The 13226-nt window shown below is 33.3% G+C and overlaps 4 protein-coding genes across 5 annotated transcripts; 3 read left to right on the top strand and 1 right to left on the bottom strand.

The window, feature by feature from the left end:
- The first annotated feature begins 1108 nt into the window (after positions 1-1108).
- On the top strand, positions 1109-3609 carry LOC101252594 (large ribosomal subunit protein uL1z). Of its 2 annotated transcripts, none has more exons than XM_004241274.5 (6): positions 1109-1232; positions 1427-1462; positions 2135-2354; positions 2710-2875; positions 3066-3271; positions 3379-3609. In XM_004241274.5, exons 2-6 carry the CDS (start codon positions 1458-1460, stop codon positions 3430-3432), a joined length of 651 nt encoding a protein of 216 aa, XP_004241322.1. In that variant the 5' UTR covers positions 1109-1232; positions 1427-1457; the 3' UTR covers positions 3433-3609. The 2 variants fall into 2 exon arrangements, with proteins under 2 accessions (XP_004241322.1, XP_019069944.1); XM_019214399.3 differs by having other exon boundaries at positions 1190-1313.
- Positions 3610-4339: 730 nt separating this feature from the next.
- On the top strand, positions 4340-5737 carry LOC101252890 (uncharacterized). The gene is made up of 2 exons (XM_004241275.5): positions 4340-4476; positions 5123-5737. The coding sequence occupies exon 2, from the start codon at positions 5129-5131 to the stop codon at positions 5582-5584; it is 456 nt and encodes a 151-aa protein (XP_004241323.1). The 5' UTR covers positions 4340-4476; positions 5123-5128; the 3' UTR covers positions 5585-5737.
- Positions 5738-5827: 90 nt separating this feature from the next.
- LOC101263126 (uncharacterized) lies at positions 5828-7539 on the bottom strand. Its single transcript, XM_026031689.2, has 2 exons — positions 6962-7539; positions 5828-6883 (listed from the first exon to the last, which is right to left on the bottom strand). The coding sequence occupies exons 1-2, from the start codon at positions 7061-7063 to the stop codon at positions 5999-6001; spliced, it is 987 nt and encodes a 328-aa protein (XP_025887474.1). The 5' UTR covers positions 7064-7539; the 3' UTR covers positions 5828-5998.
- Positions 7540-9436: 1897 nt separating this feature from the next.
- Positions 9437-12813, top strand: LOC101263422 (protein FANTASTIC FOUR 3). The gene has a single exon (XM_004242062.5). It carries the CDS (start codon positions 11503-11505, stop codon positions 12331-12333), a length of 831 nt encoding a protein of 276 aa, XP_004242110.1. The 5' UTR covers positions 9437-11502; the 3' UTR covers positions 12334-12813.
- Positions 12814-13226: the final 413 nt, after the last annotated feature.

The following is a 13226-nucleotide window of genomic DNA, read 5'->3' as shown; positions in this document are numbered from 1 at the left end:
ACCATTAATTGAGTAAGTATTAAGGTTAAATAAAAAATAGGGAAAAGGGTCAAATATGCCCCTAAACTTTTCGAAAAGGTTTAAATATGCCCTCGTTTAAAGTTTGGTCCATTTATACCCTCGTCGTCCAATTATTGGTACAAATATGCCCTTATGGGCGTTAGTTGGTCACCTCAAAATATCCAGCGCATTTTACTTTTCTTTAATTGCCCAAATGGATTTTCCACGTCATTTTAATATTATATCGTGGCATTTATATTACAAAAGAGAAAGGGTCAAATATGCCCCTAAAAATCCGACCCATTAAACCCTTTTATTATCCATATTTTATGGTTCAATTATATACCCCTCTTTTAAATAATTTATCCTACCATATCCGATCCAAAACCCATATCCCTTATCCCCCAAAACAAATCCCTAATTTCCTAAACTTTCTTTTCCCCAAAAACACAAATCGCTAATTTCTCCCAAGAACACAAATTGCTAATTTCCTTCGTCCTCATACGCAACAAACCTGTACATGGGATCGCTAATTTCCTAAAGGACACAAATCACTAATTTCCCCCAAGAACACAAATCGCTATTTTCCTTCGTCCTCATACGCAGCAAACCTGAACATGGGGGAAAAGGAAGTTCAGCAAAATTAGGGATTTGCTTTGGGGAAAAGGGATATGGGTTTTGGGTCGGATATGGGTAGGATTATTTAAAAGAGGGGTATAATTGAACCATAAAATATGGGTAATAAAAGGGTTTAATGGGTCGAATTTTTAGGGGCATATTTGACCCTTTCTCTTTTTTAATATAAATGCCACGATGTAATATTAAAATTACGTGGAAAATTCATTTGGGCAATTAAAAAAAAAGTAAAATGCGCTGGATATTCTGAGTTGGCCAACTAATGCCCATAAGGGCATATTTGTACCAATAATTGAACGGCGAGGGTATAAATGGACCAAACTTTAAACGGGGACATATTTAAACCTCTTCGAAAAATTTAGGGACATATTTGATTCTTTTCCCTAAAAATATATTGAATTGAAACGAACCAAACCAAATCCAGAACTGGGCTGTTGGCTTTCTTTCATCTAATGGGCCTGCGTGCTATGGGCCCAGTTTCTATACCATCCTACCCAAGCCCGGCCCACTTAGAGCCCTGTATTTAAAAAGATAGCAATCAACTGGACTTTTCATCATCGGCTTACAAACCCTAAATCGAGGGTTTTCTCTTACAGGTATCTTTCTTATCTACCGCTCTCTCATTCACATTGATGCATCATTTCTAGGGTTTGAATTTGGATATATTGATTGATATTGTAAGATTTTGTGTCCTTTTGTTGTTGAGAAGACGTGAAAATGATTGAATTTTTTTTAGCTCCTGATATATCTGAGAACTGACTTTTTTGTGTCTGGGATTTTTTATTGACAGGTGAGTTTGAAGGAGGAGAGATTTTTGAGCCATGAGGTATGAATGAAGCTTAAAATTTCTGTTTTTTTTCTTTCAATTTAATATGTTATTTGTTTTTACTGTGTTATATCTTCTAAGTTTTGCTTCGATAATCAATTTTCTGCATTGTTTTGCTGATTATAAGTAGTTGATCCACCTTTCCATGCAATTTTTATTCATATTTTATGTTTTTAAAAAGGCAGGAATACTACGCATCTGAAGCTTTTATACTGTTAGAATATTGGTTATAACAACCTAGTGTTATTTGGCATTATTTTGATTTTCTTTGACTTTTATTATGTGTTTAAGTAGTTACTCTTTTGATTATTTCCTTGGTTTAAGTGAAAGAATCCCTTATTACAATTATTTTTTTCAAAGAACTCGTCTTTTTATGTGGAAACCACAAGCATTATGCTTGAGAAATGCTCCTCCCGTGTTCAGCATTTGAATTGCAGTTTTGATTATTTTTTCATTTTTATAAGATCCTTTACTATATGACCTTTTTGTTTAGTGATAGTTGTGTATCAATTATTAGAAATCCCTTTTGATATCCATTTAAAGGTGTTGCTGATTATTCTAGACCTTTTGTTTAGTAATAGTTGTGTCTCAATTATTGAAAATCCCTTTTGGTATCCATTTAAAGGTGTTGCTGTTTATTCTAGTTTTAATTTGATTTTGATTCTTTCACAGTAAGCTTCAGAGTGAGGCCCTCAGAGAAGCCATCTCTGTGATTAAGAATGATTCAGCGGAGAAGAAAAGGAAGTTCAGCGAGACCATTGAGCTCCAGATTGGATTGAAGAACTATGATCCCCAAAAGGACAAGCGTTTCAGTGGATCTGTTAAGTTACCACACATTCCTCGCCCTAAGATGAAGATCTGTATGCTTGGAGATGCTCAGCATGTCGGAGAGGTAATTTTAATGAATATGTTAACTAGTGGGCAATATCTGAACTGATTATGTTAAGAACTATGCTATTGTTGGAAGGCTTTACTGAACTAACATCTCCTGCTTGCAAGATTTAGCTTAACAATGGGATGATTAATTTCTCATTAAAACAAGCCTGAAACATCAGAGTTTTTTTTCCTAGCCCACCAGACATGACACCTTGATGTTGGATTGTTATTGTTATTGATATTGTCTTGGGAATATTGTGTCTGTTAATATCAGATTAGCCAAAAAACTGCATCTCTTTGTACCTTTCCTGAGTCTTCAGTTTATTTGTTTAGAAAGAATGATTAAAACTTTGTGCTTTTTATGTTTGCAGGCAGAAAAGATTGGTTTGGAGTACATGGATGTTGAAGGCTTGAAGAAGCTCAACAAGAACAAGAAACTGGTCAAGAAACTTGCAAAGAAATACCATGCTTTCTTGGCTTCAGAATCTGTCATCAAGCAGATTCCCCGTTTGTTGGGGCCTGGTCTGAACAAGGCAGGCAAGTTCATAGATTATCTTAATTCTTTATATGCTGTTTGTTTATGTTTGCTGCTTTTCTTCATCCAGTAGAATGTTGCATTTGTCACTTTTTTTCAGTGGCAATCATGTGCTCATGGTAGTTTAGTCCAAGCTTGTATGTTCACCTTCAAATTCAATGTCTGAGTTGCTTTTTCCATTTGTAAATGCAGGTAAGTTTCCCACCCTTGTTTCCCACCAAGAGTCTCTTGAATCCAAGGTTAATGAGACCAAGGCCACAATCAAGTTCCAATTGAAAAAGGTGCTCTGCATGGGTGTTGCTGTTGGAAACATGGATATGGAGGAGAAGCAGATCTTCCAGAATGTGCAAATGAGTGTCAACTTTCTTGTTTCATTGCTGAAGAAGAATTGGCAAAATGTGAGTACCTCTCGGAGTCCTAGTTTAACCATCTCTATTTCAATATTTTCCTGGATTGAATACTTTACATTCCAGTTCTAATTTCTGCTATGTTTTTGTCAATACAGGTTAGGTGCTTGTACTTGAAGAGCACCATGGGAAAAACACAACGTATCTTTTAAGAAGATTTCTGTTTCTGTTGTTGGAAATTTTTCAGGCTTTCTGGCTGTGAGCTGTAGACACTTTGAAAATTTTGGGTAGTTGTGATTTTTGTCATCTTGTTTTGAATATCTATAAAACTTTTAGGGCTATGTCTGCTTTCTCTTCGTTAATGATGTTTTCACTGATCCCAGTAACAATCCGAGATGCCAATTGCAGTACATTACTTTATTCTGTAGTTTTTGACACTGAAACATAAAACTGTGTTGGTTTTTATAACAATCTCACAGTACATCATAAAAAGCTTCTTTGGTGTAATATTCTCTAAGAGACTTGAAAAAAGAATATATTCAAGCCTACAAATTATTTACAATGTCTTTAGTAAAAAGGGCAACTATAAGTTGCAATTTTATTTTTTTAATTGACTCTTTCTAATTAGCCTTCGTGGTTAGCTTATAAAGAAATTGGTGTAGTTACCTTGAGAAGTAAGCTTATTATTAAACCAAAACTAAAGGTGATAAAACAATACTCGTTTCAAGTTTATTATTCACGAGGCATCACCACTCTAAAGAATTAACAGACTGAAAGATTGATGTATGAGAGAGATTTAGATCGATGATGCCTGCGTTGTAGTCCGAGTCTTGTAGTGTTCCATTTCTAAGTTGACCGTAGAAAGTATTTCGCACTAATGATTTTGGAGAGTGATAAATATCTCGTAATATTAATTTAGATTCACATGAACTAGTTTGGAGAGCGATAAATATTTTGTAAAATTAATTTAGATTCATGTAAATTAGCTCGAACAATAATAGTTTTTGTTTTGATCATATTTCGAAAAAGAGTACAAAATGAGTAGGGAAGGGCAAATAGGTAAAGACTCCCATTGTAATTCCAAAAAGGGTAAAGAAGAACCCATGGGCTGCATCTTAATTCGGCAATCCCCAAAACATAACTCACTCTATATATTTGTTGAAGGTGACATTTTGAGATTGCCTAACACATTGCTCTCATTTGGAGTCTTTCTAATCCTCTCTGCTCGTCCTTGATTACTCCGCCTTCCTTCTCCAGTAAGAAGCCTCCCTTCTTTTTAAAAGAAATTTAATGTTTTTGAACTTTTTGGTTATGATTCTGGACTTGTGTGTTTCATGTGAATATCTCGTGTTATGCTTGTTGATGTCTTCTGAGTATTGGGTTTGTCTTGTTTTAGTATTGGTTGTTGAAATTTTCAATTTTTCCCTTTCCATTTGTTGGTGAAATTCATGGTGTAGGATTAAAGGTTGGATCTTTAGTCTTAGCTGAATTTTGGGTGTTTGGAACTACTCGTTATTCTTTCACTCTAAATTCAGTTTGATGTTTTTTTTCTTGTTTACCTGAATGACATGCAGATGGAAGATAGCTCTTTCGCTTTCTGGTTTTAGTAGTAACTTTTTACAAGTGTCTAGCAGGTCACTCTATATGGAGTTTCGAGTGAAGAGCAGTACCTTATTGAATGTTAAATTGATTACAAATTACAATCACTTTGTTAGAAAAATCAGAAATGTAAACCCTGTTAGTAACTTAGTTTTACCTGATACGCAACATTAATTGGGTGAAGATAAAAATTCTAGTTTCATTTGAATTCAATAGATCTTATACTTTTTCTTTTTTGAGCACCAACGAAGATATTTTTTCTTGAACACTAGGTGTTATAAGTAGTTAACTTTTTTTAATCAGGTGAACATGTCAACTGTCGGACTTGCTGCAACCTCTATAGTAAAAACTGCTCCTCACACCCAAAGAAAGAGTGTCTTCATTAAGACCCCAGTGTCTCTGGGGTTTGTAAGGAGCATTTCTAAGGGCTTTGGATTGAAGTCTAGCTCTGGCTTTAGAGTAGCAGCATCAGCAGTTTACAAGGTCAAGTTGGTTTGTCCAGATGGTGTTGAGCATGAACTCGAGGCATCTTCAGATACTTACATACTCGATGCAGCTGAAAATGCTGGAGTCGAACTCCCTTATTCTTGCAGGGCAGGTGCATGCTCAACATGTGCTGGGAAGATTGTATCAGGATCTGTTGATCAATCCGATGGATCTTTTCTGGATGATAATCAAATAGAGGAGGGCTATGTGCTCACATGTGTTTCTTACCCAACCTCAGATTGTGTGATTCATACTCACCAGGAATCTGATCTTTACTAGTTATTTATATATCAAATTATGTGTATGCTCTTGTTTTAGGTTGAAGCAGTTGGAAAATTGTTCTGTAATTGAGAATGGTCAGGTGTAGAATTCAATCAGGAACCTTTTGTGTTTGAATGATGTTCGTTTAATGAATGGTTCACTTTGTGAAAATGATATCCGCACCTGGTGTTTATAGCAAACTACATCCATTTGATCATGTGCACATGAATAATATCTACCAACAATGAACAACTAGAGAGATATGTGTCGTAAATGAGACATAAATCCAGTATTAAATGTACCTCTATATAAATCCAGTGAAAGAAAACTTGAAGAAAAACAAAGTCACAGGAAACATATTTTGAACTGAAGAGAAAACTGTAGGTATTATTTTTGAGACACAAAAGAGTAATTGTTGGCGATGATCTGAAATCAGGAATTGTATTTGCTTAGACGCACTTTCCTTTCCATGCGATATCTTTCAAGACATCTAGTACATGTCCGGCGAATAAAATTGGCAACACAGGGTATTGGTATCCACATTGATCCTGCAACTTGTGTAAGCTTGGAAAAAATAAAAAATCCATGAACTCCGAATAGTGCAGCAAATGAACATGCAGCGGCGATAACCCACTCGCCGTTGTGATTTGGCGATATGAGTATAACAGACATTGAATAGGTGACCATGAGAGACACAAGTGACCATAGCAACAATGCAGTGTTTTCAACATGGAAGGGCAGCAGGGCAAAAGTCAGAGCAACAGCAAGAGCAAAAGTAATGGAATTCATTATTAAAAATGGGTAAAAAAGACCTTTTTTTGGTCCCCTTACGCTTGGAAATGAATGTTTGTGGATTGAGGAATTGGTTGTCTTGGCAGGCATAACCAGAGAGGTCTTATTATTGTTATTAGTGTCGTCGTCTTTCGTTTCCCAACCGCCACCTGGAGGACTGAGAACAGCTTGAAAACTAGCCGTTACAAGCAAAGTAGTAACTATCAGGTATGCATTTCGCGCATCCTCTGTTAATCCTTTACGTGAATCCACAATTGCTGCTGCATGTGATCTGATTACGTTGGTGAGGTCAGTGAAATGTGGAATATCTTGAAGAAGATCCGCCATTGTAAACTTCTTAGGAAGTTCTGATGTCGTCATGGCACCAACCTTATCCAATATTTTCTTAATTTTTACATAAACTTGGTTCGGATTATCATTCGAAGCTGAAAATGTTATTTGATCCTCAACAATATCAAGAGCTGTCTTATCATACCGATTCGTAGCATTAACATACGCTTGTTCCTTTGCTAAAATCTTCACAACCTGCAGATCATCATCATATATAATAATAAAATAACCAAAAATGAATATATATTGATGACTTGAAGAAACATGATATACCTCAACTTGACTTGTTTCTACAGCAATGTGCAACACTGTGGATCCCTCGTTATCTTTCCAGTCCAATATTCTTTTGTTGTTAGTCCGGTAGAGCCAACCCATTAGAACTTTAAAAGCCGGCAACTTGTTACTTAACACAGCGAGATGCACTGCTGTTTCTCCTCGAATGGTCACTTCCTTGATTGCGGTGGGGCAAGCAAGGAGAAACTCGCCGAGAAGCTCAACATTGTCAGTTTGAGCAGTTACATAGTGCAGCGGTGTTAGCCTCTCCCTGCTTCTGACTTGAATGAGTTTAGGATCATATCTTATGAGTACCTTCACAGTGTCTACCTGTCCATTACTCAGGGCTATATCCCCTGGGGTCCAGCTTCCTTCCGAAACTAGGCATTAAGCTCAACATTTCAATGGCAAAAGCAGTGTTCCCACAAGCTGCAGCTGTGTGCAAAGGGGTTTCTACAAATTCTAACGCGTCAATCTCTTTAAGAATTGATGGATTTTCTTCAATTATTCCGTAAAAAGCATTAATATCCCCATTTTGAGCTGCTCGCTTCATCTCATCCATTTCCTATCAAACACTCAATAAAATTAGTCGCCTAAATACAATCTAAACTATAAATGTAGGAGACCTCATCCTTTTAACTAAAAAGGTCAAAAATCTCAATTTCCTCCTTAAAGCTCTCGCTTTAGTGGCTTGACAGGAAGCAGTATGGAAAGTGAATGTGTGTGTAAGTAAGAGAAAGAGATACCTTTGTAAATGAAGTATGGATGTTCACTCTTCAGTAGTTTGTGAATTGTGATTAAACAATTGGGTGCATAAGTCTAGTAAAATACTAATTGGGAGACTTGTGTTGGGGGGAAAAGTATCAACAGTACTAGTACCTTCTATAAAGGAAAGGGGTCAACGGGAGGAGGATTGTTTAAACCTTATAAGGCAAAAGCGCTCAAAGGGAGGAGGATTGTCTAAATCTTATAAAGAGTTCACTTATCTCATTAACCATCGATGTGGGACTTTTGTCATTCTTTAACACCCCACTTCACGCCCAGTGTTTAGCATCTGGTGCGTGGGCAATTTTGATTTTGGAGAGCCCCAACTTCGGGTGAGACGGACCCTGTTTTGATACCATGTGAAATTAGGTCTTACGCCTAATTCACACCCAAAAGTCAACTCAAAGAAAGGAGGATTGTCCAACCCTTATAAAGAGTCCACCCATCTCATTAAACACCGATGTTTAACTTTTGTCATTCTTTAACCCATATATTTCAAAACGTACAGAAATAGTTTAGATAAATATTATAGGTAAGTAATAGGGTAAAGGCGTAGGGATAGACCGTAACAGAGAGAAGAATAAAGGAGGAAAAGAAAAAAGGCAGCAAGAGATGTGTTACTCCAAGAATTTGATGTTATGTTACACGAGGACCAGAGAGAGTAATTTCTTTATAAAATATATGTGAACTAAAAGAAATAGGTGTATCTAAAAATGAATTAACGATATAATTTTCTTGTTCACGGTCAGTCGAGAAAAAATAATCTGAAATGTGATAATGGATAATTTTAATTTATTTTTCTTATTTTTATTTTAATTTATTTTTTTAATAATTTTTTAATTCTACCTTTTTATGTAACATGTTTAAAATCATAAGATTAAAAAAATCAAAATTGAATTGACTTATCTTAAAGCAGGAAAAGATTAAAAAAATACCAAAAAACGCGCTCAATTAATAGTTTGGAATAAAATGTCATTGCAGTCAATAGTTTAGTCTAAAAATACCCTTGAACTATTGATGACAATGACCCAAACTATAAAACGAGAGCATTTTGATCAATTTCACATAGTTCAAAGACATTTTTAACCTATTTCGTATTTTAAGCGAGCAAAATAATTTTTATACGTTTTTTTAGTGTTTAGGTAAATTTAAAAAAAAATGCTTATGAGCACTTGATTTATACAAATCTTTAATTGAACATGACATTCAATAATCTTTTTTTCATCATATCGAAATCAAAATCAATCAAACAAATTGAAGCGAGATAATGTTATTTTATTCCTAATTTAATTGAATGGATTATTGTCTACATCTTGAAATCGCGTCAAAAATACTTTATTCTAAATGAATCTACTGGTTTATTAATACATAAATGGAGAAGGGCCTAAAATGCCTCTTATGTATTTTAATTGAAATAAAATTACCCTCCATCCATCTTTCGACCTTAAAATATCGCAGATGTCCATCTTTCAGTTCAAAAATATCATTATGTCTAATGGATCATACTCATTAAGTTAATGGAGGGTAATATTAAATCAAATTTCATAGTTTAAGGGCATTTTAAGCCCTTCCCGTTAAAATAATTTGAAGTTACTTAACATAAAAACTCACGTGATTGACTTGATTTTAAATTTGATAGTAAATTTAAAATTATATAAAGGTTGGTATCTACTCTCTACTCTCCTCCCTCCACGGTCCTTCACTTTCTATCTCTTTTATTTTTTTATATGGATCTTGTCCACCATTTTTTTATTTATGAAAAAGAAAAAAAAGGAAAATAACGATGCATTCATATAGAAATAATTAGTTCAATAAAAGATGAACTAATCAAGCAAATATTGACAAATATTATATTTTTCTTTTGTGTGTATCCATAATTGAAAACAAAAAATTAAAAATAATAATTTCTCTTATCCGTGCACCCTCATCCCATCATGATAATAATACTAATTAAAATAATATAAAATCTAAGTTCATTTCAAATTAAGTCCCAATATTCTAATTAATAATAAGAGATTAAAAAGAAATAAAAGAGAAAATAAACAAGACATTTGAATAATTGGGAGAAAACTTTATATTGATGAAAATAATAATTCTTTTATATGGAAAATCAATCGAGGTAAGTATGAATTTTAGTTGGATCCTCATTTATGAGTTGAGTTATGATATAATAAATTGAGGTTGATTTAAAATAGACCATTAGGAAGATATTATGAAATTAATTATTTTTTTCAATATTATTTTCAAGTGAATCGGGTCAAAATATTAGTTGTAAGTGGGTTTTTTTAAAATAGAAAATAAAATTTTTAAAAATATCATTTTTATTATTTATATGAGAAAGGTTTAAATTGTAAATAATAGCAAACTATTAATTCAAATTAAATGCTATAAACATAGTTTGATTTAATTGTACCCCATAGTAAATTGTTGTTATTTCACCTCTCTCTTGGTGAATCTCGTTCTCTCCCTCGTCTCTCTCGCTTTTACACAAATGCAAATGCATAAAATATGTTTGCGTTTGTATAAAGTGAGAGAAAATTGTATGTATATATATATTTTCGTTTTCTTCTCTCCCCTCTCCCAGAATCTCGCTCGTCGGTCTCTTCCTCGCCTTTCTCGCTTATACAAACAAAAATGTATGAATTGTATTTCCTTTTGTATAAAATGAGAGAAAATTGTATATACACATGCAAGTACATATATCTTCGTCCTATACACTTATAATTATACAATACAAATATTCTCCTACCCAATTCTCTTTTGTCTTTCTCTCTTTCTCATTTTATACAAACACATATTTATACAATTAATTTTTTGTATATGTATACCGAAACTGAAACAAATTATACAATTGCTTTTTTTTGCATATATATAGCGAGATATACATATTTATGTTTGCTATGAAGCACTATTATGCAAACTATATTTATAGCATATAAATATAATTTTTGTGTTTCCTCTATGTGAAAGTTGCTCTAAGAAATATAATAAATAAATATTTAATAATTTTATTTTAAGAGAGCTATTAAAATTAAAGAAAATATGAATCAAAAGATTAACATCGAGTGCAGGATATTTTCGATTCGATAACGTTAAAAATATTTCAAGATCGATAGATAACTAAAACGTAATTTTATATCAATTCAAATACTTTATATACGTTTTAGAACCTTCTCACGTACAAAAATTAGAGAGAAGGCGACTTATCAGCCTTTTAAAAAGCCCGTCTGTCTTCGCATAACAAGTTGATTTTTTTCTGATGCAATTCCTTAACCAACAATAAAGAAATGACAATTGCTTTTATTTTTGCGTAAATTGACAAGTAAAATTATTCCACATGTGATATTCATGTACTCTTTTTATTATTTCAATAATTTTACAGTTTCAGATATACAATGGAAACCACCAAAATTTATTTCATTTCTAAATTGAGAGGTACTCCTGTAAAACAGGAACTATTAATAAACATCACATTTCTCTTGACTTTATCAACTATCCCATTCTCATCCTGTGTTGTTTTGTGTATGTTTCTATATCTACCTCCAACGTAACTCACTTATCATCGAAATAATTGGAACGGTTTTAAAAAGTCTAATTTTAGTAACGATTTAAATTTGGATATAAACTAATTAAATAAACCAAGTCATTGACACCTTATCTTCCCATCCTCACCACAAGAATCGCCTATGTTTCACCATTAGAAAAACCAAGCTGAAGTTAACTCTTTTTGTTGCTTCTCAGTTCTTAGCTCAATTAACAACAACTCTGTTTTAAATATGGTTACCTGTGGAGGCCTAAAACACTTTTTTGACAAACCATTCCCAGAAAATTCAACAATTCTTGATTCCACTTCTTCATGGAATCAGATTAAATCAAGAAAACCAAATAAAGATTCATCCTTTATGGAGATTTTTGATGAATTAAATTCTGTTTCATCGTTTTCTTTTAATTATCTCCCTCCATTGTCCACTGCCACCACCTCATCGTCGTCGTCATCATCGACATGTTCTTCTTATAATAATTCGTCATTATCTTTCGAAGCAATTCACCAATCTGGGGTTGAAGGGAAAAACAGAGACCCCATTTATCCACCAAGCAGTCAGAATAAACATTACAAGCATAGTGATAGCTTTTCTTCAAGAAATTCAGATTGTCTTTCAATATGTACAGAAAGCCTTGGATTTGAAAGCTGTGATGATGTTGAAGATATTATGAATGCATTGAGCATTGGGAATGATCAAGAACACGAAGAAATTAGATCAACAAACATTCATAATCAGGGGATTATAAGTCATGAATATACAAAAATTAAATCAAGAACAAATAAAGGGGCATTATTGCCTCCTCCAATTTCTTGCATTGGTAGAAATGGAAAGCCCTGTGTTTGTTTTGAATCTTTTAGAGAAAATGGTAGGTTTATTCTCAAGGAAGTTAAAATTCCTGAGTGGGAATTCTTGCATGCATGTAGAGAAGATGGACGATTGAAGCTACAGATTGTTCAGTCAGATGACGAATTTTTCGATGAAGATGAAGAATATGATGATGATTCAGAGGATGTTGAAGAAGATGAATCAAGTGATGACGACGACAATGATTATGAGAAATGAGAAGTTGGAGAATCTTGCTTGAAAACAACTTAGGAATTAAAAAAAATAGATATCATAAAAAGCAGAGGCGAAGCGAAGCCAATATTTAAAAACATACGAGTTCAGATTTCTAATCCTTCTAAGTTACTTAGTTACATATAAATACAGTGTTCGGACCAAAGCATTGGGACGAACCTGAAACAGAAACTCTAGCTCCGCTCCTGCACAAAGACAAAGGGGTGTTTGATTTTTTTATTTTTTATTTTTTTGGTTTTCTTGTAAAAAAAAAGGTTTAAAACTACTCTTTTTCTCTCTCTGTTTCAATTATGAAAATAAAGAGGAATCGGAAAATGTAATTCTGAATTTCAGATTTAGATGATGATGTAAAGGTAGTAGCAAGAGAGTAGTAATGTTCATGGGGTAAATCAATGTATTCCCAGCAATAACATGAAACGCGGAATACTCGATTTCATGCTCAAATAAAATTTAAACTTGTATTTATGTGTAGCTTAGTATTTTCGATTCTGCCTTGCATTATTAAAATTAAAATGTTATTTTGTCAATGTGATAATACAATGTCTTTGTAATTTTATACTTTGCACCTAATGATGTCTAAATATGAGTGATTTTATAAATTTTACTAGGAATTCACAATGTTCATATTCTGTGAGCATAGCAAGAGATATATTCGATATTTATAGAAGTCAATGCAGCTAAAGGAGAAATAAAATATATATATATTATATGCATGGAATTTCATTATTTTGGGTCCAACTTTTATTTGATTGAAAACAATGGCGTTTTAGTCAAGTTATTTTTACTTTTTTGACCAAAAAAAGTATTACTAGTTTACTATATACGATTAAATAAACAAATACTCTAGTCATTACACCTAAAACAGAAATTCAAAAAAT

The sequence above is a fragment of the Solanum lycopersicum genome, chromosome 6 (assembly GCF_036512215.1).
Source record: "Solanum lycopersicum chromosome 6, SLM_r2.1".
Classification (NCBI taxonomy): Eukaryota; Viridiplantae; Streptophyta; class Magnoliopsida; order Solanales; family Solanaceae; genus Solanum; species Solanum lycopersicum.
Note: the sequence above shows the minus strand (reverse complement) of the source record. Positions and strands in the feature narration are given on the sequence as shown.